General features: G+C 36.5%; 1 protein-coding gene across 7 annotated transcripts in view; it reads left to right on the top strand.

Annotated features, from left to right (window-relative positions):
* EPB41L5 (erythrocyte membrane protein band 4.1 like 5) overlaps positions 1 to 25977 on the top strand; it is a 146115-nt gene that overhangs the window by 6631 nt on the left and 113507 nt on the right. For all 7 annotated transcript variants that reach the window (XM_077861368.1, XM_077861371.1, XM_077861369.1 and 4 more), the window contains exons 2-3: positions 2507 to 2694; positions 16918 to 17022. In XM_077861368.1, coding sequence (XP_077717494.1) covers positions 2515 to 2694; positions 16918 to 17022 — 285 coding nt within the window. In that variant the 5' untranslated portion in view covers positions 2507 to 2514. The remainder of the gene's footprint in view (positions 1 to 2506; positions 2695 to 16917; positions 17023 to 25977) is intronic.

Genomic DNA, 25977 nt, shown 5'->3' with positions numbered 1-25977 from the left:
TGGTAATTTCTTATCTCTCAAGTACAGGTTTTACATTAATGGTTCTGTGACGTAGAGGGACCAAGATTTGTAATCAGAAAAATCAGAGTTTGAGCCCCTGTCTTCGTTATTTACTACATAATGGACTTGGCCAATGGTTTCATTTATTGAATCCTTAAGTTTACTCATTAAAATAAGAATATTTTGGGGAGGTTTTCTGAGGAGCAAGTAAGATTATTTCCTAATCATTTGTTGTACTTGAGGATGAACTGTTCTGGGTGTCTGGCTGGCTATTCAAAAAAGGAATTGTATCTTCAGGAGCTTACGATAAATGAGAAAGACATGTAAATAAATAAAAATTTTTAAAAAAGATTTTATGTATTTATTCATGAGAGAGAGGGGCAGAAACATAGGCAGAGGGAGAAGGAGGCTCCTTGCAGGGAGCCCGATGCAGGACTCCATCCCCGGACCTGGGATCACGCCCTGAGCCAAAGGCAGACGCTTGCCTGCCCAGCCACCCAGGTGTTCCTAAATAAATAAATTCTGATTAGTTAAATAGTAAAAGATTTTCAGGTTTCAGTGGAAGTGTGATGATGGGAGCGACTAACTCTTTGGGTTATCAGAGAACATTTCTTGGGGGAGATATAGGTAGAGTTGAGTTAAAAATAGGGAGTCTCTGACACATGTTTCCACATGTGGGATAACAAGTACCTCTCTTAGGCAGCTGAAATGAAAATAGGTAGCAAAGTACAAATTAAGTAATGTTTAAAGGGAAACTTGAAGAGAAAGAGACTGCAGCCAGATGTTATATATGAGTGCTTTGTAAACTGAAAAGCTATCTAAAATTGTATTTTCTTGGGATTTAGGTAGATGAACATAAATGACAGGTCTCATGACTTTGCCAATTTACTCAATTTTATAGGAATATCCATACTTGTAATATCCACATGTGTGATATGTATATGATAATCTTCAATTTATAAGCACTTATTTTTTAATGTGCTGGTGTTTATTTTTATTTATTTATATTTATTTTTAAATTAGCTTTTATTTTAATCAGGTTTATAAATCTGTCTAGTCGAGTCATCTAATCTGAAGACTTTTTGAAAAATAGCACATTACTAAGTTCTGTTCTCTGAAGACACTTTCACATTTTAAGTAACATGCTTTTATTGTCACTTCTTAATTTTTGGTTTCGGGAATTAGTTGAATTCCAACAAGATTTTTATTTATTTATTCATGACAGAGAGAGAGAGAGAGAGGCAGAGACACAGGCAGAGGGAGAAGCAGGCTCCATGTAGGGAGTCTGACGTGGGACTCGATCCCGGGTCTCCAGGATCACACCCGGGGCTGAAGGCTGCACTAAACCACTGGGCCACTGGGGCTGCCCTATATACCTCCTTTTATAGTTACTTTATAATTATGCTTAAAGTATTTAGTTTTATAGTATTATGAATATTTAATTAGCTAAGTCATGTAGTATACTGTGATTACTTTCCCTTTTCTGCTCAACTATTTGTTTTCTCTGGAATTAATAACTGTCTTTAATTTTTCTCACTTATTTGCATAAATTAAACTTTTTATGGTGTTACCATTTTGTGTTTGCTATATTTTTAAAATTACTAAACCTGTTTTAATTATTTTGCTTAACCATAACATTCTTAATAAAGACAAAAGAAGTGGCTTTAAAATAATTTAATGTTATAAAGAATTGATTCTATTAAATAGCAATTTAAAATCATTAAGTAATAGAATATTTGATAAAAACGTAATATTTGAATTGTATTTTAGCTGAAATAGGTGATTATTTATTTATTTTTTAAGATTTTATTTTTAAGTAATCTCTACACCCAATGTGAGGCTTGAACTACAATGCTGAGATCAAGAGTCGCATGCTTTACCCACTGAACCAGCCAGGCACCCCTGGTTTTGAATTTTTTTATGATTGCTCAGAAAAGAAATAGAACTTCTTAAGATTGTTATGATCATCAAAGGAAATATTAGTGTGTGGATTGTTTCCTAACATTTGGAGAGATAATATAGCAATTGTACATACAATTCATTGACCTAGAAGACCTAATAAGCTTCATAAATGTTCTTTGTCTCCTATCAGCTGCTGCTGCTGCTTTTTTTTTTTTTTTAAAGATTTTATTTATTTATCCATGAAAGACAGAGAGAGGCAGAGACACAGGCAGAGGGAGACCATGCAGGGAGCCCAATGACCTGGGTCTCCAGGACCACGCCCCGGGCTGAAGCGGCGCTAAACCGCTGAGCCACCCAGGTTGCCCTCCTATCAGCTTCCTAATAAGATAGACCAGTAGGTATAGAAATGCTGTAAGTCATAGCTCTATCTTATATAAAAGTCTTCAAAAACTTTGAATTAAAGTAGCTAGTTTTAATTTTTTCAAATTTCCTTGATCAGGAAATTTTTTAATAGTATGTCCATAACGCCCATAGGATTTTACTAAATCCTATTTTGTCTGCACATTGTGGGGAGTCTGCTGATACTCTTTTCTCTGTTTTACAGTGAGAAAAATGCTGAGCTTCTTCCGTAGAACACTTGGGCGTCGGTCAATGCGTAAACATGCTGAGAAGGAACGACTCCGAGAAGCTCAACGAGCTGCCACACACATTCCTGCAGCTGGAGACTCTAAGTCTATCATCACATGTCGGGTTTCTCTTTTGGATGGTACTGATGTTAGTGTGGACTTGCCGGTATGTAGGTCCTGCTGACCTTTTGCAGATTTTATGTGAGACCGCTTTCATTTGAACTTTCTACTGGTAACTTCTGGGAAAATTAGGTAATACGGGTTAGTATGGATCAGGCACCTTAGTTGAGGTACATGGATCAGGTAACCTTAGATACCCAATAGGATTGTATTTCTCTGGGATTAGTGGAAGTTACCTAAAATATTTAGATGATAGGGCAGTGTGTTCTTATGATCACAATATGTAGGGTACTCTACTGGATTTCTTTTTTTTTATTATTTATTCATAGAGACACAGATAGAGAGAGAGAGAGAGGCAGAGACCCAGGCAGAGGGAGAAGCAGGCTCCACGCAACAAGCCTGATGTGGGACTCGATCCCAGGTCTCCAGGATCACACCCTGGGCTGCAGGCGGCGCTAAACCGCTGCGCCACCGGGGCTGCCCTCTACTGGATTTCTCACAATCCTTGTTGAGCAGTTATTAAAGCAATAAGAATCTTTGGGAATGATAATGATATATGTATACTACAAGACTTTTAATTCTGCTTTTTTGTAATTTTCAAAACACTTCTCACTTTCTTCAAAACAAATACTTCTTCAACAGTTTACTGTGCTTGCAGAAAATTTATTAAAATGAAGTAAAAAGGACTTCATACTCCTCAGCTCTGTTTATCCCTTTGCTCCTAAAGTAGCTTCCAGGGGTAGTTTTTTATACATGGTAATCTTTATATCAAGACAGGATGTTGTGATTTTATTAAAATTTTTGGTGGTCTCTTTTTGCAGTTATGAATGTATAATTCTAGCTAACAATGTGAAACAATCTGATATATTTGAAAGGAGTTAACTTACGACTTTTTGAGGGGCAAGGAAGGTAGCTATATGGTTTGTGGGAGTTGCATTTCTTTCTTAGTTCTTTACTAATACCAAATGGCTTTGTTCTGCATCAAAAAATATATGTAATGGGGCATCTGGGTAGTTCAGTTGGTTAAGCCTCTGACCCTTGGTTTCCTCTCAGGTCATGATCCTCTGGGTTGTGGAATCTAGCTCTGCATTGTGCTTAGTGCAGGGGATCTGCTTGAGATTTTGTCCCCCTTCCTTTCCCTTCCCCTCTACTCCTCTCCCTGAGCATACAGTCAAGTGCGCGCAAGCTCGCTCTCTCTCTCAAATAAATAAATAAAATCTTTTTTAAAAAAAGATTTGTGAGGATCCCTGGGTCGCGCAGCAGTTTGGCGCCTGCTTCTGACCCAGGGCACGATCCTGGAGACCTGGGATCGAATCCCATGTCGGGCTCCCGGTGCATGGAGCCTGCTTCTCCCTCTGCCTATGTCTCTGCCTCTCTCTCTCTCTCTCTCTATGACTATCATAAATTAAAAAAAAAAAAAAAAAAAAAAAAGATTTATGTAACTAATCTATAAAATGTGTGATTTGATGTGTCATTGGATGTTCACAGTCTTCCCTCCCTACACATTCTTTTTAATATATACCTACATACCCAAATTGCAGTAAGAAAGGTCTTTGTGCAAGGTGGTAGCCTAAATGCTACTATAGTATACAGTTGAATAAACTCTGGAAACCTTTAAGTCACAGAGTGAGAGATTAAGGAATTAGATCGTTTATTTAAATGAATATTCTGATTAATTGAATAATTTAGAAGGTACTAGATGTGTACCTTACACATTTTAAAAATAATGGAATGTGATAAAATTAAACGTAGGATTTCGTGAAGTATTTTGAAGTCATCATCATGGGTATGTATTTATCATCTTTTAAAGATTTTATTTATTCACAAAAGACACAGAGAGGGAACAGAAACATAGGCAGAGGCAGAAGCAGGCTTCATGTAGGGAGCCTGATGTGGGACTTGATCCCGAAACTCCAGGATGACACCCTGGGCCGAAGGCAGATGCTCAACTGCTGAGTCACCCAGGCGTCCCCCAATATATGGTACTTTTTATGGAGTTTTCATATTCATTTCTTTCCTGATAAATATCTTAAGAGTTTTGTGTACTATTCCATTAAAATATCATTAGATAAGTGATAAAAAGCTTGAGATTGCTGTGTAAGAGACTGGAAAGAAGTTTCTTATTACCTAATGTTTAAAGTATGAAGTCTCGAGGTTGTTGATGGAGAGGCTGATACTAGGAAAGTAGACTTGGTAAAGGAACTTTTTAAAAAGGCAGTGTAGTGTGGAGGAGAAATAGCACGAGGTTTTAAAGTAGTGGAACAAATGGCTAGTGACTAGTATAGAATGGTTTCCTGTGCTTGGTAGGCTCTGTAGGGTGGAGTTGACTCTCATATAGACAATTGCAGTGAAAAAGCCAAGAGGTTTAAATTTGACTCTTTGTGGAACTAGAACAATTGCCTTTTCAGCTCTGCAGGTGAAATCCTAGAGTTAGTAAACTAATTCTAGATGCTCACATGGATATAAAATGGGCATTGGCCTGCCAGCTAAACTGTTTACTAGAAGAAAAAAATAGATCAGAGGAATATTAATTTCTAAAAAGAAAGTTCTCTTTTTTTGATGTAGCTTCTCAACCACTCTGGTATGATTCCAAAAGAGGATTTAGAATTGATTTTGGAAATTGGATGAAGCACATACTCATTTCCCAGTAGGATTAAGGTCATTAGTGATCATAGCAAGCCATTGTGGAACTAAGATGATTTTCTCAGACAATATTTAAGTGATTATCAGTGATTAAATAGAGTAATTTAATTTAAATCTCTGGACTTCAAATTAAAATATACCAGTAGTAACGGTCATTTTCTTCTTTCTGACTTTCTTTCAAACTGGGGAAGTGGTGTAAGTACCTTCTACTTGTGGCTCCCCACCCCCTTTTAAAAAAACTAAATACAGTGAGAATGCCTAATGCCTTTCAGTGAATGATAAAAGCATCAGGTAGAAATTTCTAACTATCTCATTTTTAATTTTCTCTTTGGAAATGTCACAGTAAAGTTCTTTGGTTTTTGAGCTTAGTATTGTTTAGTAAATACTAAATCTGGTGTCTTTTATTATTTTTCTATCTCCCAAGTTTTACGTTAATAAAAAGTGTTTGATTAATCAATTGGTGTTAATTTTAAAAATCTGCTTTGCTGATGTAGACACTGAAGGCTCTAAATTATATAGTCCATGTGTAGTTATACTTTTAGATAAATAACATTTATAGCTATCCTGTGTTTATAAAGACTTAACATTGTTAAGTTGGCAGGGCAGCCCTAGGGGCACCTGGGTGGCTCAGTGGTTGAGCGTCTGTCTTCAGCTCAGGTCATGATTCCAGGGTCCTGGGATCAAGTCCCGCATTGGGCTCCCTGCAGAGGAGCCTGCTTCTCCCTCTGCCTATGTCTCTAATGAATAAATAAATAAAATCTTAAAAAGGATGACAGGATACCCCAAATCAACCTATAGATTCAGCATAATCCCCACTAGAATACCAGTTGATTTAGTTTTAGAAATTGACAAGCTAATTTTAAAATTCATATGGAATTACAAGGGACTCAAAATAGCCAAAACAATACTGAAAAGGAGCAAAGTAGTAGGATTCACATTTCCTAGTGTCTTTTTTTTTTAAATAATTTTAAGTTTTTTCCATTCTTTTTTTTTTTTTTTTTTTGAGATTTTATTTATTTATTCAGGAGAGAGACACACACACACAGAGATTGTCAGAGACACAGGCAGAGGGAGAAGCAGGCCCCATGCAGGGAGCCTAATGTTGGACTTGATCCCGGGACTCCAGGATCACACCCTGGGCCAAAGGCAGCACTAAACCACTGAGCCATCCAAGGATTCCCCTGACTTTATTCCATTATTTAAGGCCTTTCTGATTTAAAAATTTTTTAAATTATTTTTATTTTATTTAATTAATTTATTTTTAAAAAATATTTTATTTATTTATTCGTGAGAGACACAGAGAGAGGCAGAGACACACAGAAGGAGAAGCAGGCTCCATGCAGGGAGCCCAGTATGGTCGATCCCAGGTCTCCAGGATGCTGCCCTGAGCTGAAGGTGGTGCTAAACCGCTGAGCCTCCTAGGCTGCCCTCTGATTTTTTTTAAAGATTTTATTTTTCTGTTTGACAGAGAGTGCTCACACAAGCAGGAGGAGTAGCAGGCAGATGGAGAGGGAGAAGCAGGCCCCTCATAGAGCAGGGAGCCCAATATGGAGTCCGATCCCGGAACCCTGGGATCATGACCTGAGGCAAAGACAGACGGTTAACCAACTGCGCCACTCTGGCACCCCAGAAAATTAACCTTTTTATTTTTTTTTTTAATTAACCATTTAAAAATGCACCTGGCTGGTTTGAGGAGTGTGTGACTGTTGATCTCAGGGTCATGAGTTTGAGACCCTTGTTGGGTGTAGAGATTACTTAAATAAATAAAACTTTTTAAAAAGTGCATTGGTGTTTTGCACAACACAATCACTGTATTGTGCAATCATCACCTCTATTTAGTTTTAAGATATTTTTGGCATCCTAAATGGAAACTCTGACTCCCATCAGACACTGGTAACTGCTAGTTGGCTTTCTTTCTCTATGAATTTGCCTGTTTTGAATGCTTTATATAAATGGAGTATTATCCAATCTGTGACCTTTCTTTCACTTAGCCTAATGTTTTTGGGGTTCATCCATACTATGACATTTATCAATACTTCATTCCTTTTTATGTTGAATAATGTTCCATTGTGTGATAATTCATAATTTGTTTATCCACTCACCAGTTGATGGACATTTGGGTTATGTCCACCTGTTAGCATCTGTGGATAGTGCTGCTATGAATATTCATTTACAAGTGTTTTTTGGAATACAGGTTTTTAATTCTTTGGGGTATGATACCTAGGAGTGGAATTGCTGGGTCATATGATAATTCTATGTTTAATTTTTTGTGGAACTGGCAAACTGTTTTCCATAGCAACTGTTTTATTTATTTATTTATTTATTTATTTATTTATTTATTTATTTATTTATTTTCCTTTTTTAAAATTGTAGTTCTCCTAGTGGGTGTGAAGTGATACCTCATTTGTAGTTTTGATTTGTAGTTTCCTAATGATTACCGATGAGCATCTTTTTATATGTATACTTGCCATTTGCACATCTTTGGGAAAATGTCTATTCAGTACTTACTAATTTTGTTTTTTAAGATTTATTTATTTATTCATTCATTCATTCATTCATTCATTCATGAGAGTCACAGAGAGAGAGAGGCAGAGACACAGGCAGAGGGAGAAGCAGGCTCCATGCAGGGAGCTGACGTGGGACTCGATCCCGGGTCTTCAGGATCACACCCTGGGCTAAAGGCGGTGCTAAACCGCTGAGCCACCGAGGCTGTCCTTGCTAACTAATTTTAATTTAAAAAAAAAAGTGTTCTTATCTGATTTTATTTTATTTTTATTTTTTAAATTTTTGTTTATTTATGATAGTCACCCAGAGAGAGAGAGAGAGGCAGAGACATAGGCAGAGGGAGAAGCAGGCTCCATGCAGCGAGCCTGACATGGGATTCGACCCCGGGTCTCCAGGATCGCGCCCTGGGCCAAAGGCAGGCGCCAAACCACTGCGCCACCCAGGGATCCCTCTTAATCTGGTTTAAAATTTTTTTTTTAATTTTAAAATTTTAATTGAAGTATACTTGACATACAGTATTAGTTTAGGTGTACAACACAATGATTGGACAATTACATATACATTATGAAATGCTCACCATGATAAATAGTTAACCATTTGACCAAAGTTATTATATTATTGATCATAATCCCTATGCTGTACTTTTCATCACTGTGACTTATTTATTTTATAATTGGAAGTTTGTACCTCTTAATCCCCTTCATCTATTTGGCCCATCTTCCCACCTCCCTCCCCTCTGGCAATTATCAGTTTATTCTCTGTATTCATGAATCTGTTTGTTTTTTTTGTATATTTTCATTTGTTCGATTCTGATATAAGTGAAATCACATGGTATTTTTCTTTCTCTGACTGCTTTTACTTAGTTTAACACCTTCTAGATCTATCCATGTTGTTGCAGATGGCAAGATTTCATTCTTCTTTTTATGACTGAGTAATATTCCATTGTATATATACCCCATTTTCTATATTGATTCATCTGTCGGTGGGCCCTTATGTTTTCATATTTTGGCTATTGTAAACAATGCTGCAATAAACGGGCACATGTATCTTTTTGAATTAGTGTTTTGTTTTCCTTGTGTAAATAGCAGTGAAATTATTGGATCATATCATACTTCTGTTTTTAATTTTTTGGGGAACCTTCCTATTGTTTTCCATAGTGACTGCATCGATTTAAATTTCTGCCAACAGTCCATGAAGGTTCCCTTTTCTCCACATCCTCAGTAGAACTTATTTCTTTCTTTTTTTTTTTTTTTTTTAAATTTAATATTTTTAAATTTTTTAAAGGCAGGCGCTAAACCGCTGCGCCACCCAGGGATCCCTAGAACTTATTTCTTGTCTTTTTGATCCTAGCCATTCTGATTGGTGTGAGGTGATACCTCACTGTGGTTTTTGGTTTACGTTTCCCCGGTGATGAGTAATGTTGAGCATCTTTTTACATGTTGTTGGCCATCTGTATGTCTTTTTTGTTAAAAATGTATAGTCAGGTCCTCTCCCCATTTTTTAATCAAATGATTTAAATTATTTGTTTTTAGAGTATTTAGTTGTATGAGTTCTTTATTTTGGATTTTAACCTCTTATTGGATATATCATTGTAAATACTTTTTCCCATTCAGTTGATTGCTCTTCATTTTGTTCATGATTTCCTTCATTGTGTAAAAGCTTTTTAGTTTGATGTAGTTCTAATAGTTTATTTTTGCTTTGTTTCCCTTGCCTGAGGAGACTTATCTGGAAAAGTATTGCTAGGGCCAGGGTCCTTGAGATTACTGCTTGTATTTTCCTTTGGGAGACTTATCTGGAAAAGTATTGCTAGGGCCAGGGTCCTTGAGATTACTGCTTGTATTTTCCTTTGGGAGACTTATCTGGAAAAGTATTGCTAGGGCCAGGGTCCTTGAGATTACTGCTTGTATTTTCCTTTGGGAGTTTTACAGTTTTAGGTCTTAGAGTAAGGTTTTTAATCCACGTTGAGTTGACTTTTGTATATGGTGCAAGATACTGGCCCAGTTTCATTTTTTTGTATGTAGCTGTCCAGTTTTCCAATGTCATTTATTGAAGAGACTGTCTTTTCCCTGGTGTATACTTTTGCTTCCTTTATTGTAGATTAATTGGCCATGTAAGGAGTGAATTTGTTTCTGTGCCCTCTATCCTGTGCCATTGATCTGTGTGTCTGTTTTTGTGCCAGTACTATGCTGTTTTTATTAACATAGCTTTGTAGTATAGTTTGAAATCTGGGATTGTGAGATCTCCAGCTTTGTTCTTCCTCAAGAAGCTTTGGTTATGGTGAATTGATTTGTGACAAGGGTGGCGGAGCCATTCAGTGGGGGGGAAAATAGGCTTTTCCACAAGTAGTGCTAGGACAAGTGGATAGCCATATTCAAAAGAATGAGTAGGAACTTTAGCTCATGCCATGTATAAAAATTAACTCAAAATGGATCAAAGACCTAAACATGAGAGCTAGGAGTATAAAACTCTTTGAACAGAAAATAGAGATAAATCTTTATGACCTTGGATTTGGCACAGTTTTTAGATATGATACCAAAAACATGAATAACAAAATAAGAAAAAATAAATTGGACTTTTATCAAAATTAAAAACTTTTGTGTCTCAAAGGCCATTATCAAGAAAGTGAGAATGTTCTCACACATAATGGGAAAGACTATTTGCATATTATGTATTTGATAAGTACTTATGACTAGAATATATAAAGAATTGTTGCAACACAATAATAAAAAGAACCCAATTTAAAAATGGGCAAAGGATCTGAATAGACACTTCTCCACATAAGATATACAAATGGTTAAGTACATGAGAAGATGCTTGCCATAATTAGTCATCAGAGAAATGCAAATTAAAACTGCAGTGAGATACTACATATCAACTAGGAAGGTTAAAATAAAAATGTCAGATAATACTAAGTATTGGTGAGAATGTGGAGAAATCTGAACCCTCTTATACTTTTTGGCAGGAATATAAAGTTGTGCAGCTGCTTTGGAATATAGCCTGGTAGTTCCTCAAGTGATTGAACATAGTTATTATCATTTGACCCAGCAATTCAACTTTTAGGTATATATCCAAGAGAATTGAAGACATGTTTAGACAAAAACTTGTGCACAGGTAGTCATAACAGTGTTATTTTTACTATCCTAAAGATAGAAAACCCTAGCTATTTGTCAAAAGGTGAATGTATAAACAACATGTGTTATATCCATATAATGGGATATTTGGCCATGAAGGAAATGGAGTACTGATACATACTACATGGGTGTATTTTGACAACATTGTGCTAGGTGAAAGAAGCCAGTCACAAAAGGCCACATATTATATGATGATTCCATTCATATGAAAGACCAGAATAAAGAAGTCTATAGGACAAAAGAGATTAGTGGTTTATGGTTGCTAAGGGCAGATAGGTAGGGACTGAAGGGGTGGTGGGAATGGTGCTTGAGGCAATAGCTAAAAGACACAAGGCTTCTTTTTGAGAGGCAATAGCTAAAAGACACGAGGCTTCTTTTTGAGGTACGAAGATGTTCTGAAATTATGATGGTTGTGCATATCTGTGAATATACCTTTGAATTTTGTTCTTTTAATAGGTGAAAGATACAGTATGTGAACTATATCTCAAAGCTGTTTAAAAAAATTCATGGATTTTTGCCATTTAAGTCCATTTAAGATTTAGTCCATTTAAGATTTGTTAGTACTCAAGAGACATGATTTAGAGTTGGTTTCCTTGATTGATCATAGGGAAAAAAATCTGGAGATTGTATAGTAGCAAAACACAAGATGATGGGGTTATAGAGTAATAGTGGCATGGAGACTGCAGAAGGAATGCTTAGTACATGGATATGGTGGAGGGAGGAAATGAATATTAGACCTGAGTAAAATACAGTTCATTTCTGGTGGAGGGTGGTGATATTGATTGTGTGGAAGATCATAAGAGCATAGTCAGCCGTCATTGGGAGAGGAGTAAAAAGAATGAAGTGGAGAAAGGAGCTTCAGTGGAATGATGTGTTCAGAAGCCAGATTTAGAGGATTTAAAGGAATTATTGGGACAAACTTACATTTTTTTTTAAACTTACATTTTTTGAACTTCTTATACTCCCTTGTTCCTAGTAGGTGCTTAATATTATTTAATTGGTAGGGATGTGCATGAAGGGAAATTGAATAATTGCCATGAGATTTGGTAGTAAAAAAGGAAGAACATAATAGCAGCTGGAGAATGGCTGGATAGGGGAGTTCTGAGTTTGTTAAATGAATAGGAAAAATGTTTCTCGGGAATTGGTTTTATCTATACAGGTAGAGATTATAGGATGAACATTCTAGAAAGGACTACCATCTTATGCTGGGAAAGATGGAAGGCTGATGAAAAGGTAATATCTTGATGGTCTTAATCTTCAGAAAATAGGATGTGAAGTGAAGACCAGGTTTGAAAGAGGTGATGACCTGGAATAATTTGGTAGGGGAAAGAGAAAGAAGAATATAAGCAGCAAGTGAGAGTTTAGATGCAGCTGAAAAATGAATTTGTAGTGAAGTTGGGGGTGGGTAAAACAGATGAAGGGATCAAGAGGTACAGACTTCTAATTATAAAGTAAATAAGTTAGGGTGATTAAAAAGTAGAGCATAGGGAATGTAGTCAGTAATACTGAAATAATTTTATATGGCGACAGATAACCACACTTATTGTGGTTTATATAAATGTACTTTATATAATTGTTGAATCACTATGTTTTACCCTGGAAATTAATGTGATATCGTATGTCAACTATACTTCAATACAATTTTTCTTTAAAATGCAAAGGACTTGGATACTTCTACAAAGAATATACAAATGCTCAATAAGCACATGAAAGTATGTTCAACATTACTAGACATTAAGGAAGTGGAAATCAAAATCACATGAGATGCCCTTTCACATGCATTAGGATGGTTGGATCAAACAAAACAAAGCAAAACAACCCCAGAAAATAACAGATATTGTGGAAGATGTGGAGAAATTGGAACCTTATGCATTGCTGGTGGGAATGCAGAATGGTGCAGCTACCGTGGAAAACAATTGGGCAGTTTCTCAAAAGTTAAACATAGAATTATCATATTCTACTCCTAAGTATATACCCAAAAGAATTGAAAGCAGAGACTCAGATACTTGTATGCCATGGTTCATAGCAGTATTCACAATAGCCAAAAAATGAAAACAACCCAAATGTTCATTAGCAGATGGATGGATAAACATGGTAGATACATACAATGGAATATTACTCAGTTTCAAAAAGGAATGACATTTTGGGGCCTGCTACAGCATGGATGAACTTTGAAAACATGCTAAGTGAAATAAGCCAGGGACAAAAGGACATACATTGTATGATTCTACTTACATAATGTATGTAGAAGACATACAAATTCACAAGCCACAGAAAGTAGGAGAGGTTACTAAGAATTGAGGGAAAGGAGTGTGAAGAATGGTTGTGTAATGAATACAGAGTTTCTGATTGGTAGGATGAAAAGTTCTGGAAATGAATAGTGGTGATGGTTGTACACATTGAGAATATATTTAATAGCATTGAATTGTATGTGTTAAAATGGTAAAATTTATGTTATGTTAAAAAAAAGGAGAAATGGGGGCAGATGAAAATAAGTGGGGTCAATATACTGGAAATTCCCATGTAGTTGGAGAACCTAAGCATTGAGAGAAACTTTATGAACAAGTTAGAGACAAGGCTGTGATAAGAAGTTGAGGGTATCTAATTATTGATCCCAGAGGTGACATTCCAGGTAAAATCTCAGTGTAACGTGTAACCCTTAGGGAGTTGGAGCTTGGAAGACCGCAAAATTCAAATTCTAGCCTGTCATTTTTTAGTTATGCAATTTTATCATATTACTAAAGCTCTGAACTTTTTTCTATGTTATTGTTAAGTGGACAAATAAGCCATAATCATCAGAGTAATTGTGAGTATTAAATGAATGTATGTTTAAGAAAAAGAAGTACCAGCACTTAGGTAGGAAATTTAAAATGAAAAAAATAGAGGAAGAATACTTGAGGAAATATATTGTTTTCCCAGAATTGAAAGGAGATGAAAGATCACAGATTTTTTAAAAAGGCCCAGTAGAATACCAAATACGGTTAAGGAAGAAAACCACACCTAGACATATTACATTGAAATTTAAAACTATCAGAGATAGAAAAGTCTAAAAGCTTACCAAGAGAATTAATAACATTATTAAGGACCAGAATTCAAATTGTCATCATACTTTTCAACAGTAACATAAGCAGCAAGAAGATAGTGTAATACATTTTGAATACTGAAGGGAGTACTGAAAGAAAAGAACTTTGAATCTTACATTTTATAAGGAGAAAATTGTCATTCGAGTGTTGTAGCATGGTTAAAATATTCCCAAACATAGAGGACCTTTAAAGATTAGCTATACAAAGTCCCACATGGGGATCATTTCTGTAGGAAGAACTCAAATGAGTGGAGAAACAAACCTAGCAGATGCTACTAGATGTATGTGATGTATACATGTAAGAGTGTAAAGAATGATCAGAATACCAAAATAAAGATTGTTGTCTTAAAAAAAATAGCCACATCCAGAGAAAAGAATTAAGAGAGAATATGTTCATAAAATGAGGATTGAATGGAGGGGAAATCATGAGAATGCGGGCGTGGTAAAGTTCTTCTCTTGGTAAAGGGATATATGGATAGCATTTTTATATATCAAAAAGAAAGGTTGTAAAAAGTACAGGAGGGGTGCTTGGGTGACTCAGTCAATTAAGCCTCTGCCTTTGACTCTGGTCATGATCCCAGGGTCCTGGGATCTAAGGGCCCTCCACCCCCCGCCCCTGGCATTGGGCTCCCTATTTGGTGGGGAGCCTGCTTTTCCTTGTGCCTTTGCCTGCAGCTCCCCCTGCTTGTGTTTTCTTTCTCTCTCTGTCAAGTAAGATCTTAAAAAGTGCAGGAAAAGCAAAAATACAAGTTGAAATAAAGATATCCATTAAAAGGCAGAGAGTGATGATTCAGTAAAAAAATAAGTGTAAATATACATATTTTACAAGAACTGCCTTGAATCACAATTTAAAAGAGGAGGGGCATGGATAGGGTGTGTATGAAAATTGTTGAAAACTGAGATCCTAGCAATGCTTTTGCTTATGTGGGTTGTATCTGTTGATAGTTACCTTATTAGAAATCAAAGAAAAATTAAAAATATATTTATCAGTTAATTTTAAAACAGCAATAATCTACCCCTTTTAAGTTATAAAGAAGTAACATACATGTATTTTTTCAAAAAGATCCATTTTTTTGAGAGACAGAGAGAGCAAACAAGCATGAGGGGTGTGAGGGGCAGAGGGAAGGGGAGAAGCAGACTCCCTGCTGAGCAGGAAGCCTAATGTGGGGCTCAATCTCAGGACCCTGAGATCATGACCTGAGCCAAAGTCAGATGCTTAACCCATGAGCCACCCAGGCGCCCCAATGACATACAAGTATTTTTGTGAAAAACATTTGTTTAAGGGATGCCTGGATGGCTCAGCAACTGAGCATCTGCCTTCAGCTCAGGGTGTGATCCCAAGGTCCCAGGATCAAGTCCCACATCGGGCTCTCTGCTTGGAGCCTGCTTCTCCCTCTGCCTATGTCTCTGCCTCTCTCTCTCTATCTGTCATGAATAAATAAATAAAATCTTAAAAAAAAAAAAACATCTGTTTTATTAAACAACAAAAGAATTCAGTGAGAAGAGTAGCATTGTCTTATGCACTTTTGCCTATCTCTTTAATGTCTGGTCTGAGAGAACATACTTAAGTTTACTCTATTGCAATATGTTGTTTAGATTGAGTTACATGAGGAGAATCCTAGGACCTTGTGGATCTTTTGAAAGTATCTGGGATAACCCTTGGGTCCTGAGACCACACGTTGAGAACTGCTTTTTCCAAACAATTTTCTTTATTACTGACCCTTCCCTCCACATTTGGTGTCTTCTGCATTGATGATGATATTTTTTCATTGTCCCATATTTCCTCCCACCTTCCATTTTTGTTTTTACTATTGCCTACCTTATATTCTTTTCTAGTTTAAGACTGATCTCCAAGTTTTCACTGATGATTCTAGTCTATGATTATCTTATCTCTAAAATCTGTTGGCAAGTGTATTGTTCCACATGATTCATGCTTCAGTTTCTAAATTTTCTTGTGTGTTTTCTCTTTCCAGTTACATTATGAAGCTCTGTTGAAGTAGGGACTCTAAAAATTGACAAGATGAAATAAGAGTTTCTCCTTATTTAGTACAAGATAATATTTGTTGGTTAATAAGAGGTAACACTTTCCATGAAAGTGCATATAGGGATCCCTGGGTGGCGCAGCAGTTTAGCGCCTGCCTTTGGCCCAGGGCGCGATCCTGGAGACCCGGGATCAAGTCCCACGTCAGGCTCCCGGTGCATGGAGCCTGCTTCTCCCTCTGCCTGTGTGTCTGCCTCTCTCTCTCTCACTGTGTGCCTATCATAAATAAATAAAAAAAATTTAAAAAAAAAGTGCATATGGATCACAAATTCTCTTTGGTTTTAAGTAGTCTATTGGAAAATTCTAATATCTTACACATTACCTGATATATGGTAGTATTTTTGGTATTGCAAGTAATTTTTTTAAGTAGATCTTATGAAGATTTATTTATTTAAGAGAGAGCCAGGAGAGGGGCAAAGGGAGAGAATCTCAAATAGACTCTCCACTGAATGTGGAGTCCAATGTGGGGCTCGATCTCAGAACTCTAAGATCATGACTTAAGCTGAAATCAGGAGTCAGGGACGCCTGAGTGGCTCAGCAGTTAAGTGTCTGCCTTCGACTCAGGGTGTGATCTTGGAGTTCTGGGATCGAGTCCCACGTTGGGCTCCCTGCATGGAGCCCCCTTCTCCCTCTGCCTGTGTCTCTGCCTCTCTCTCTCTCTCATGAATAAATAGTCTTTAAAAAAAAAAAAAAAATGAAATCGAGTCACACTTAACTGACTGAATCACCTAGGTGCCCCTAGATCTTGTATAACTAAAACCATCTTCATTTTAAGCTTATTGATCTTGTGAGTCATTTGTGTGTGTGTGTGTGTGTGTGTGTGTGTTTTTAGTCATTTGTTGATTAATTTATTTTCTTACCTTTCAGAAAAAAGCCAAAGGACAAGAGCTCTTTGATCAGATAATGTACCACTTGGACCTTATTGAAAGTGACTATTTTGGATTGAGATTTATGGATTCTGCACAAGTAGCAGTGAGTAGCTGTTTTCTGGAGGTCCCAATGTGGGAGTACAGATGGAAAATTTCAGATGATGTGCTAAGTGTACAAGGCTACATATTCTTACAGCATTCTCTTTTTTTTTTTTTTGGTGATTTTCTTATTATGGTCTGAAGCTCTGACCACTTCAAAATAACCTAAAGTGCTTGTTAAAAAAACTTGAGTCCTGGCCCTAGCCCATCTTACTAGAGCATGATCTTTGCAGATGAGGCTAGGAAATCTGTCTTTTTAATAATCACTGGATTGGGTGTTGGGCATACTAAAGTTTGAGAATCACTGTGTAATGGAAAGGGTGCTAAAATGGGAGTTTTGTGGGTTCTTGGGTAAGTGATAAAAGTTACTAACTTACAGATTAAGGTGAATAGTTATCTTCAACATCCCTTCCTGATCTGTGATTCAATAAATGTTGATGATGTGTATTTTTTTTAAAGATTTTATTTATTTATCTGTGAGAGACACACACAGAGAGAGGCAGAGACACAGGCAGAGGGAGAAGCAGGCTCCCCAAAGGGAGCCCGTTGTGGGACTCGATCCCAGGACCCTGGGATCGCGACCTGAGCCAAAGGCAGACGCCCAACCACTGAGCCACCCAGGCGCCCCGATGATGTGTATTTTTGATGAGAGAACAGCATATGTCTTAGGGTAGGAAATTGGAGGCTTTACAAAGATCTGAGTACTATATACTAGGATTTGACTGGAGGATTTTTGAGAGAAAGTAGTAGATAATAAGATTGGAAGGAGGATTAGTGGCCATATCATCCAAATTGAATACCAAAAGTATTAAAAAATGGGCAATATATATTCTCTAATAATTGGAATTAGGGGTTTTTCAAGCAGGGAAGTTATATTTTGCTTCAGAAAGTATTGTGTAGGGTTATTTGGAATGGGCAGAGATTGAAGTCAGAAGGAATCACTGCAAACACTGGGGGATAAAAGAAACATTAAGGCCGTAATAGGATATTCACAGTAGCAGGGAGGGAGAAGGAATAGAGATAAGGATATCAAGACATTAAGCTTTGAATTCTGGAAGTCTGTGATGGAGGAGTGTATGTGTTTAGTGACACATTAATTGTAATATTTAGGACTCACAGGAATAATATATAAGAATTCTCAGGTTCTTTTTGGAGTGAGATGTTAATTCATTCATTCAAAAATAAACATACAGATCAATGGAATAGGATAGAAAGTCCAGAGACAAAACCATAATTATATGTTTTTTGACAAAGGAGGCAAGAATATGCAATGGGAAAAAGTCTCTTCAACAAATGGTGTTGGGAAAACTGGACAGCTACATGCAAAAGAATGAAACTGGATCACTTTCTTAAACCATACACAAAAATAAACTCAAAATAGATTAAAGACCTAAATGTGAGACCTGAAACCATAAAAATCCTAGAAGAGAGTACAGGCAGTAGTTTTTCTGATAATAGCCATAGCAACATTTTTCTAGATAGGTTTCCACAAGCAGAGGAAATAAAAGCAAATATAAACTGTAGGGACTGCATGAAAATAAAAAGCTTCTACATTGCAAAGGAAATAATCAACAAAACTAAATTGCATCCTATTGAATGGGAGAATATATTTGCAAATGACATATCTGATAAAAAGCATAATTTCCAAAATATATAAAAAACTTATACTAATTCAACACCCCCAAATTTTTGAATAATCCCATTTAAAAATGGGCAGAAGATACAGATAGACATTTCTGCAAAGAAGACCTCCAAATGACCAACAAACATATGAAAAGATGCTCATCATCACTTACTAGAGAAGTGCAAATCAAAACTATAATGAGATATCACCTCACACCTGTCAGAATGGCTAAAGTCAAAAACACAAGAAACAAGTGTTGATGAGGGTGTGGAGAAAAAGGAACACTTGTGCACTGCTGGTTGGGATGCACACTGGTGCAGCCATTGTGGAAAATAATTCAGAGATTCCTCAAAAAAATTAAAATAGAACTACCCTACAATCTAGTAAATGCACTACTGGGTATTTACCCATAGAATACAAAAACACTAATTCAGAGGATATATACACCTTTGTGTTTATTGCAGCATTATTTACAAGAGTCAAATTATGGAGACTAAGTGTTCATCAATAGATGAATGGCTAAAGAAGAGATGGTATATTTATCCAATGGAATATTATTCAACTGTAAAAAAGAATGATATTTTGCCATTTGCAACAGTATGTTTGGAGCTATAACAGTACGTTTGGAAGTATAATGTTAAACGAAGTAAGTCTGAGAAAGACAGATACTATACTATATGATCTCACTCATATGAGCAAAGGGGGAAAAAAAAGAGACAAACTTAGAGACTCTTAATTATAGAGAACAAACTGATGGTTACTACAGGGGTGGTGGGTGGACAAAATAGGTGATAGGTATTAATGAATACATTTACCAAAACATGCACTAAGTAATATATAGAATTGTTGAATCACTATATTTTATACCTGAAACTAATATAACACCGTATGTTAAGTATCCTGTAATTAAAATAAAAAACTTTAAAAAGTGATCAAGGAATTACATGTCACATTTCAATCTTGAATATTCGATCTTGTAAATGTAAAATTAATTTGTTAAAGCTTAATGTATTGGTTATTTAAGGTCAGTCCAAAATATGTATGATTGGAATTATCCATTTACTTTTCTTCCTGTGAGTATGTAAAATCTCAGTTTGCTGTTGTTTACTTTTGCTTATACTAGCTCATTTTTTTAATACCAGCTCATTTTATATTCATGTACGCATTTAATTTTGTAGTTGAAATAATGTCATATTGACAGAAAAGTTGCAAGAACAGTGTAAATAACTTTTTGTGGAACCATTTGAGAAAGAGTTACAGATGTTTTCTCACCCTGAATTATTTAGTGTATGTTTCCTACAAGCATATTCTGCATAATTGAGTATAGCCATCAGAACCAGAAAGCTGACATTGTAACATTACCACCTCTAGTCCTGAGACTCCCATGTTTTGCCAGTTGTCTGTATAGTGCCCTTTATAGCCAACCTAGTTCAGAATCACGTTTTACTTTCAGTTATCAAATTTCTTTAGTTGCCTTCATCTTAGAATACTGTGGTTCCTCAGTTTTTCCTTGACTTTTATACTTTTGAAGATATAGGCCAGTTACTTTATAGGCTGTCCCTCAGTTTGGATTTGTCTGATGTTTTCTCAGGAAGTAGGTTATTAGATACTTTGGCAGGAAAATAAGCGAAGTGATGCTGTGTTCTTCTCATTTTACCTAGTGACATTTAATTTCATTTTGTCCCATTACCAGTGATATTAATTTTGAATCTTTTTTTTTTTTTTTTTTTTGAGACAGGATGGAGAGGGGTAGAGTGGGGAGAGAGAGAATGAATGAATTTTAAGGAGGCTCCACACCCAGTGTGGAGCATTGCAGTGTGGAGTTTGATCTCACAACCCTGAAATCATATCCTGAACCCAAATCAAGAGTTGGATGCTTAACTGACTGAGCCACCCAAGTACCCTGATATTAACTTTGGTCCCTTGGTTAAAGTGTTATCTACCAGGCCTTTCCATTATATTCTTTTTCTCTTTCTAATTAATAAGTTTTTAAAAATTTATTTTATTTTTTTGTGGGCAGTTACTTTGAGACTTTATCAGACTTACTGTTTATTTATGAGCTAATGGATTCCTGTTTTATCCATTGTGTTATAATTTGTTACTGTCTTTTGATGCTCGAAGTTTCCCAAGTTTGGCCAATGAAAGCTGCTTCAAGATGTCTTCTGTGTTCTTGATACATGCACCCATCATTCTTTGGGTATCTTACTTTCTGGCCCAAGAGTGTGTTCCATATTCATATTGTATTTCCTTGTTCCAGCCCTGGAATTAGCCAGTTTTCCAATTGGCTTTGTGGTCAGATTTAGAGAATATATGTTCATGTTTATTTTTGTCTATCTATATAAATTGACACTACGACTTCACACCTGTAGCTCCCAATTCCAGTCCAATGCTACAGAGCTTACTATAGTTTTTTCCTCTCCCATATTTATAGTTTTCTTCTACAGAATCCAAGCTTTGATTCTCATCAATATGTTTATCAGAGTGATCACTTACTTTGGATGGAATCAGTCTCTAACCTCTCCCTGAACAGATTCTGGCATTGCCCAGACTGCCTTCTTACTTCTGGAATGAATTATTTGGGAAGAGGAAGCTTCTTATGAGCCAATTATCTTATAAATACAGAATAATATGTAAAGTACTTCTTTGGAGATAGGGTTGAAGAGTTATCTCCCTAGAGGCATGGTTTAGAGTGGGAGGATTAGAAGAGAGAAGGCATGCTTGAGGAAAACAAAGTTGGTTTTAATTAAGGTGATCAGTCTTTTGCCTAAAGTAGGCCACTTTTTAAAAAATTGAGATATAATTTATAAATCATAAAATTTACCAGTGGTTTTTTATATATTCAGTGTTATGCAGCTATCACCACTATCTAATTCCAGAACATTTTAATAACTTGCAAAAGAAACCATGTTCACATTGCCAGTCACTCTCCATTACCCCCGTCCCACAGCCCCTTACAAACACTAATCTTTCTATTTGTATGGATGTGCCTATTTTGAAAATTCTGTGTAAATGGAATCATGTGATATATATAGCCTTTTGAGTCTGGAAACATGCTTAGCATAATATTTTCAGGGTTTATATTGTAGCATCTCTGTACTTGATGTTTAATGCCTAAATAATATTCCATTGAATGGATATACCACATTTTGTTCATTCATCGATGGACATTTGGGTTCATTCATTTTGGCTGTTAGGAATAGTGCTATCAGTATTTGTTTACAAGTTTTTGCATGAATATAATTTTCAATTCTCTTGGGTATGTGTCTAGGAGTGGATTTGCTGGGTCTTAAGGTAACTCTAAGAACTATCAAACTGTTTTCCATAGTGACTATACCATTCCACATTCCTCCCAGCAATGTGTGAGGGTTCTAATTTTGCCATATCCTTACGAACACAATATTCATTTTTGATTCTAGCTGTCTTAGTTGTATGAAGTGGTCTCATGTGGTTTTGATTTAAACTTCCTTAAAGACTAGTAATCTTGAATATCTTCTCATGTGCTAATTGGGTGTTCATATATCTTTTTTTGAGAAATTATTCAAATCCTTTGCCCATTTTATGTATGTGTATTTGTTTATTTAAAGACTTATTTATTTGACAGAGAGCATGTGCACACATAGGGAAGGGGAGGGAAAAAGAATCTTAAGCCAACTCTGCACTGAGCATGGATCCCAATGCAGGATCTCAAGAGTCTGAGATCACAACCTGAGCTGAAACCAATAGCTGGATGCTTAACTGACTGCCACCCAGGCACGCCTACAGTGTTATATTAGTTTCACTTGTGCAATATAGTGATTCATCAGCTCTATATATTATTCAGTGTTGATGTATTTTCATTTTTATTTTTTAAGTAAGTTCTATGCCCAGTGTGGGCTTGAACTCAAGACCCTGAGATCAAGAGTCCACATGCTCCATCAAGTGAGCCAACTAGGCACCCCCTAATCTTGCATGCCTTTCATTTTTCTTTTCTTTTTCTTTTTTTTTTTTTTTTTTTTTGCCTAAGTGCCCTGGCTAGAACCGGAAAGTGTTCAGTATTTCACCATTAAGTATGTTATGTGTGGGATTTTTATAGGTGCCCTTTATCACTTTAAGGAAGCTCTCTTTTATTTCTGTTTTATTGAGTGTTTTTTTTTTTTTTTTTTTTATGATAAAAGGGTGTTGGGTTTTTTAACAAAACGCAACACCTTTTTTCTGCATCTATTGAGAAGATCATATGGTTTATCTCTTATATTCTGTTAATATGGTGTATTATGTTGATAGTTTTTTTCTTTGTTAATATGTTGAACTAACTTTGGTTTTCTGGATAAATCCCACTTGGTCATGGTGTATAATCCCCTTGTATGTTGCTTGATTTGCTTTGCTAGTATTTTGGGTTCTTAAAAATTTTTTTTAAAATATATATTTAAAAATACTTTATTTCAATTTATTTCATTTCAATTTGCCAGCATATAACAACCAGTGCTCACTTCATCATTTGCCCTCCTTAGTGCCTATCTCCCAGTTACCCCATTCCCCCACCCACCACAAACCCTTTGTTTGTTTCCCAGTTAGGACTCTCATGGTTTGTCTTCCTCTCTAATTTTCCCCCACTCAGTTTCCCTTAATAGTCTCTTTTACTATTTCTTACATTCCACATATGAGTGAAACCATATGATAATTATCTTTCTCAAAACCATATGAAATTGACTTACTGCACTCAGCATAGTACCTTCCAGTTCTATCCATGTTGAAGTAAATAATAGATATTCATCCTTTCTGATGGCTGAGTAGTATTTCATTGTGTGTGTATGTATATATAAATGTATATATGTGTGTGTGTGTACACACACACCACATTTTCTTTATCCATTCATCTGTTGAAGGGCATCATGGCTCCTTACACACAGCTTGGCTATTTATGGACATTGCTGCTATGAACATTGGGGTGTGGGTGTCCCCATCGTTTCACTACATCTGTATCTTTGGGGTAAATACCCAATAGTGCAATTGCTGGGTCATAGGGTAGCTCTATTTTTAACTTCTTGAGGAGCCTCCACACTGTTTTCCAGAGTGGCTGCACCAGTTTGCATTCCCACCAGCAGTGCAAGAAGGTTCCCTTTTCTCCACATCCATGCCAACATTTGTTTTCTTTCTTGTTAATTTTAGCCATTCTCACTGGTGTAAATCATTGTTTTGTTTTGTTTTTTTTAAAGATTTTATTTATTTATTCATGAAAGACACAGAGGAGAGAGAGAGGCAGAGACACAGGCAGAAGAAGAAGCAGGCTCCATGCAGGGAGCCTGATGTGGGACTCGATCCGGGGTCTCCAGGATCACACCCCAGGCCGCAGGCGGCGCTAAACCACTGCGCCACTGGGGCTGCCCAATCATTGTGGTTTTGATTTGTATTTCCCTGATGGCAGGTGACATAGAACATTTTTTCATGTGCTTGCTGGCTATATGTAGGTCTTATTTGGAGAAATGTCTGTTCATGTCTTCTGCCCATTTCATGACTGGATTGTTTGTTTCTTGGGTATGGAGTTTGGTAAGTTTTTTATAGATCTTGGATACTAGCCCTTTATCTGATAGGTCATTTGCAAATGTCTTCTCCCATTCTGTAGGTTGTCTTTTAGTTTTGTTTACTGTTTCCTTTGCTGTGCAGAAGCTTTTAATCTTGATGAAGTCCCAAAAGTTCATTTTTGCTTTTGTTTCCTTTGCCTTCATAGATGTGTCTTGCAAGAAGTTGCTATGGCCAAGTTCAAAAACGTTGCCTGTGTTCTCATCTAAGATTGTGATGGATTCTTGTCTCACATTTAGGTCTTCCAACCATTTTGAGTTTATCTTTGTGTATGGTGTAAGAGAATGGTCTAGTTTCATTCTTCTGCATGTGGCTGTCCAGTTTTCCCAGCACCATTTATTGAAGAGACTGTCTTTTTTCCAGTGGATATTCTTTCCTGCCTTGTCAAAGATGAGTTGACCATGGAGTTGAGGGTCTGTTTCTGGGTTCTCTATTCTGTTCCATTGATCTATGTGTCTGTTTTTATGCTAGTGCCATACTGTCTTGATGATGACAGCTTTGTAATACAGCTTGAAGTCAGGCATTGTGATGCCCCCAGATTTGATTTTCTTTTTCAACATTTCTCTGGCTATTTATGGTCTTTTCTGGTTCCATAAGGTCTTAGGATTATTTGTCCCAACTCTGAAGAAAGTCTGTTTTGATAGGGATTGCATTGAATGTGTAAATTGCTCTGAGTAGCATAGACATTTTCACAACATTCATTCTTCTAGTCCATGAGCATGGAATGTGTTTCCATCTCTTTGTGTCTTCCTCAATTTCTTTCAGAAGTGTTCTGTAGTTTTTAGGGTATAGATCCTTTACCTCTTAGGTTAGGTTTATTCCTAGGTATCTTATGTTTTTGGGTGCAATTGTAAATGGGATTGATTCCTTAATTTCTCTTTCTTCAGTCTCATTGTTAGTGTATAGACATGCCACTGATTTCTGGGCATTGATTTTGTATCCTGCCATATTGCTGAAATGAGTTCTGACAATTTGGGGGTGGAGTCTTTAGGTTTTCTATATACAGTATCATGTCATCTGCGAAGAGTGAAAGTTTGACTTCTTCTTTGCCAATTTGAATGCCTTTTATTTCTTTTTGTTGTTGGATTGCTAAGGTTAGGACTTCTGGTTACTATGTTGAACAAAAGTGATGAGAGTGGACATCCCTGTTGTGTTCCTGATCTTAGGGGAAAGGCTCTTAGTGTTTCCCCATTGAGAATGATACTCGCTGTGGGCTTTTCATAGATGGCTATATGATATTGAGAAATGTTCCCCCCATCCCTACACTTTGAAGAGTTTTAATCAGGAATGGATGCTGTATTTTGTCAATGCTTTCTGTGCATCTATTGAGAGGATCATATGGTTCTGGTCTTTTCTTTTATTGATGTGATTGAGCATGTTGTTTTTACAAATGTTGAACCACCCCTACATCCCAGCGGTAACTCCTGCTTGGTCATGTTGAATAATCCTCCTGATGTACTATTGGATCCTATTGGCTAGTATCTTGGTGAGAATTTTTGCATCCATGTTCATCAGGGATATTGGTCTGTAATTCCCCTTTTTGGTGGGGGGTCTTTGTCTGGTTTTGGGATCAAGATAATGCTGGCCTCCTAGAACAAGTTCAAAAGATTTCCTTCCATTTCTATCCTTTGAAACAGCTTCAGTAGAATAGGTATTATTTCTTTTAGCCCTGGACTTTTATTTCTTGGGAGGTTTTTGATGATTGCTTCAATTTCCTCACTGGTTATTAGCCTGTTCAGGTTTTCTACTTCTTCCTGTTTCAGTTTTGGTAATTTGTAG

Source organism: Canis aureus, chromosome 20, assembly GCF_053574225.1.
Source record: "Canis aureus isolate CA01 chromosome 20, VMU_Caureus_v.1.0, whole genome shotgun sequence".
NCBI classification, from domain to species: Eukaryota; Metazoa; Chordata; class Mammalia; order Carnivora; family Canidae; genus Canis; species Canis aureus.
The sequence above is the reverse complement of the archived record's forward strand: the minus strand, read 5'-3'. Positions and strand labels throughout refer to the sequence as shown.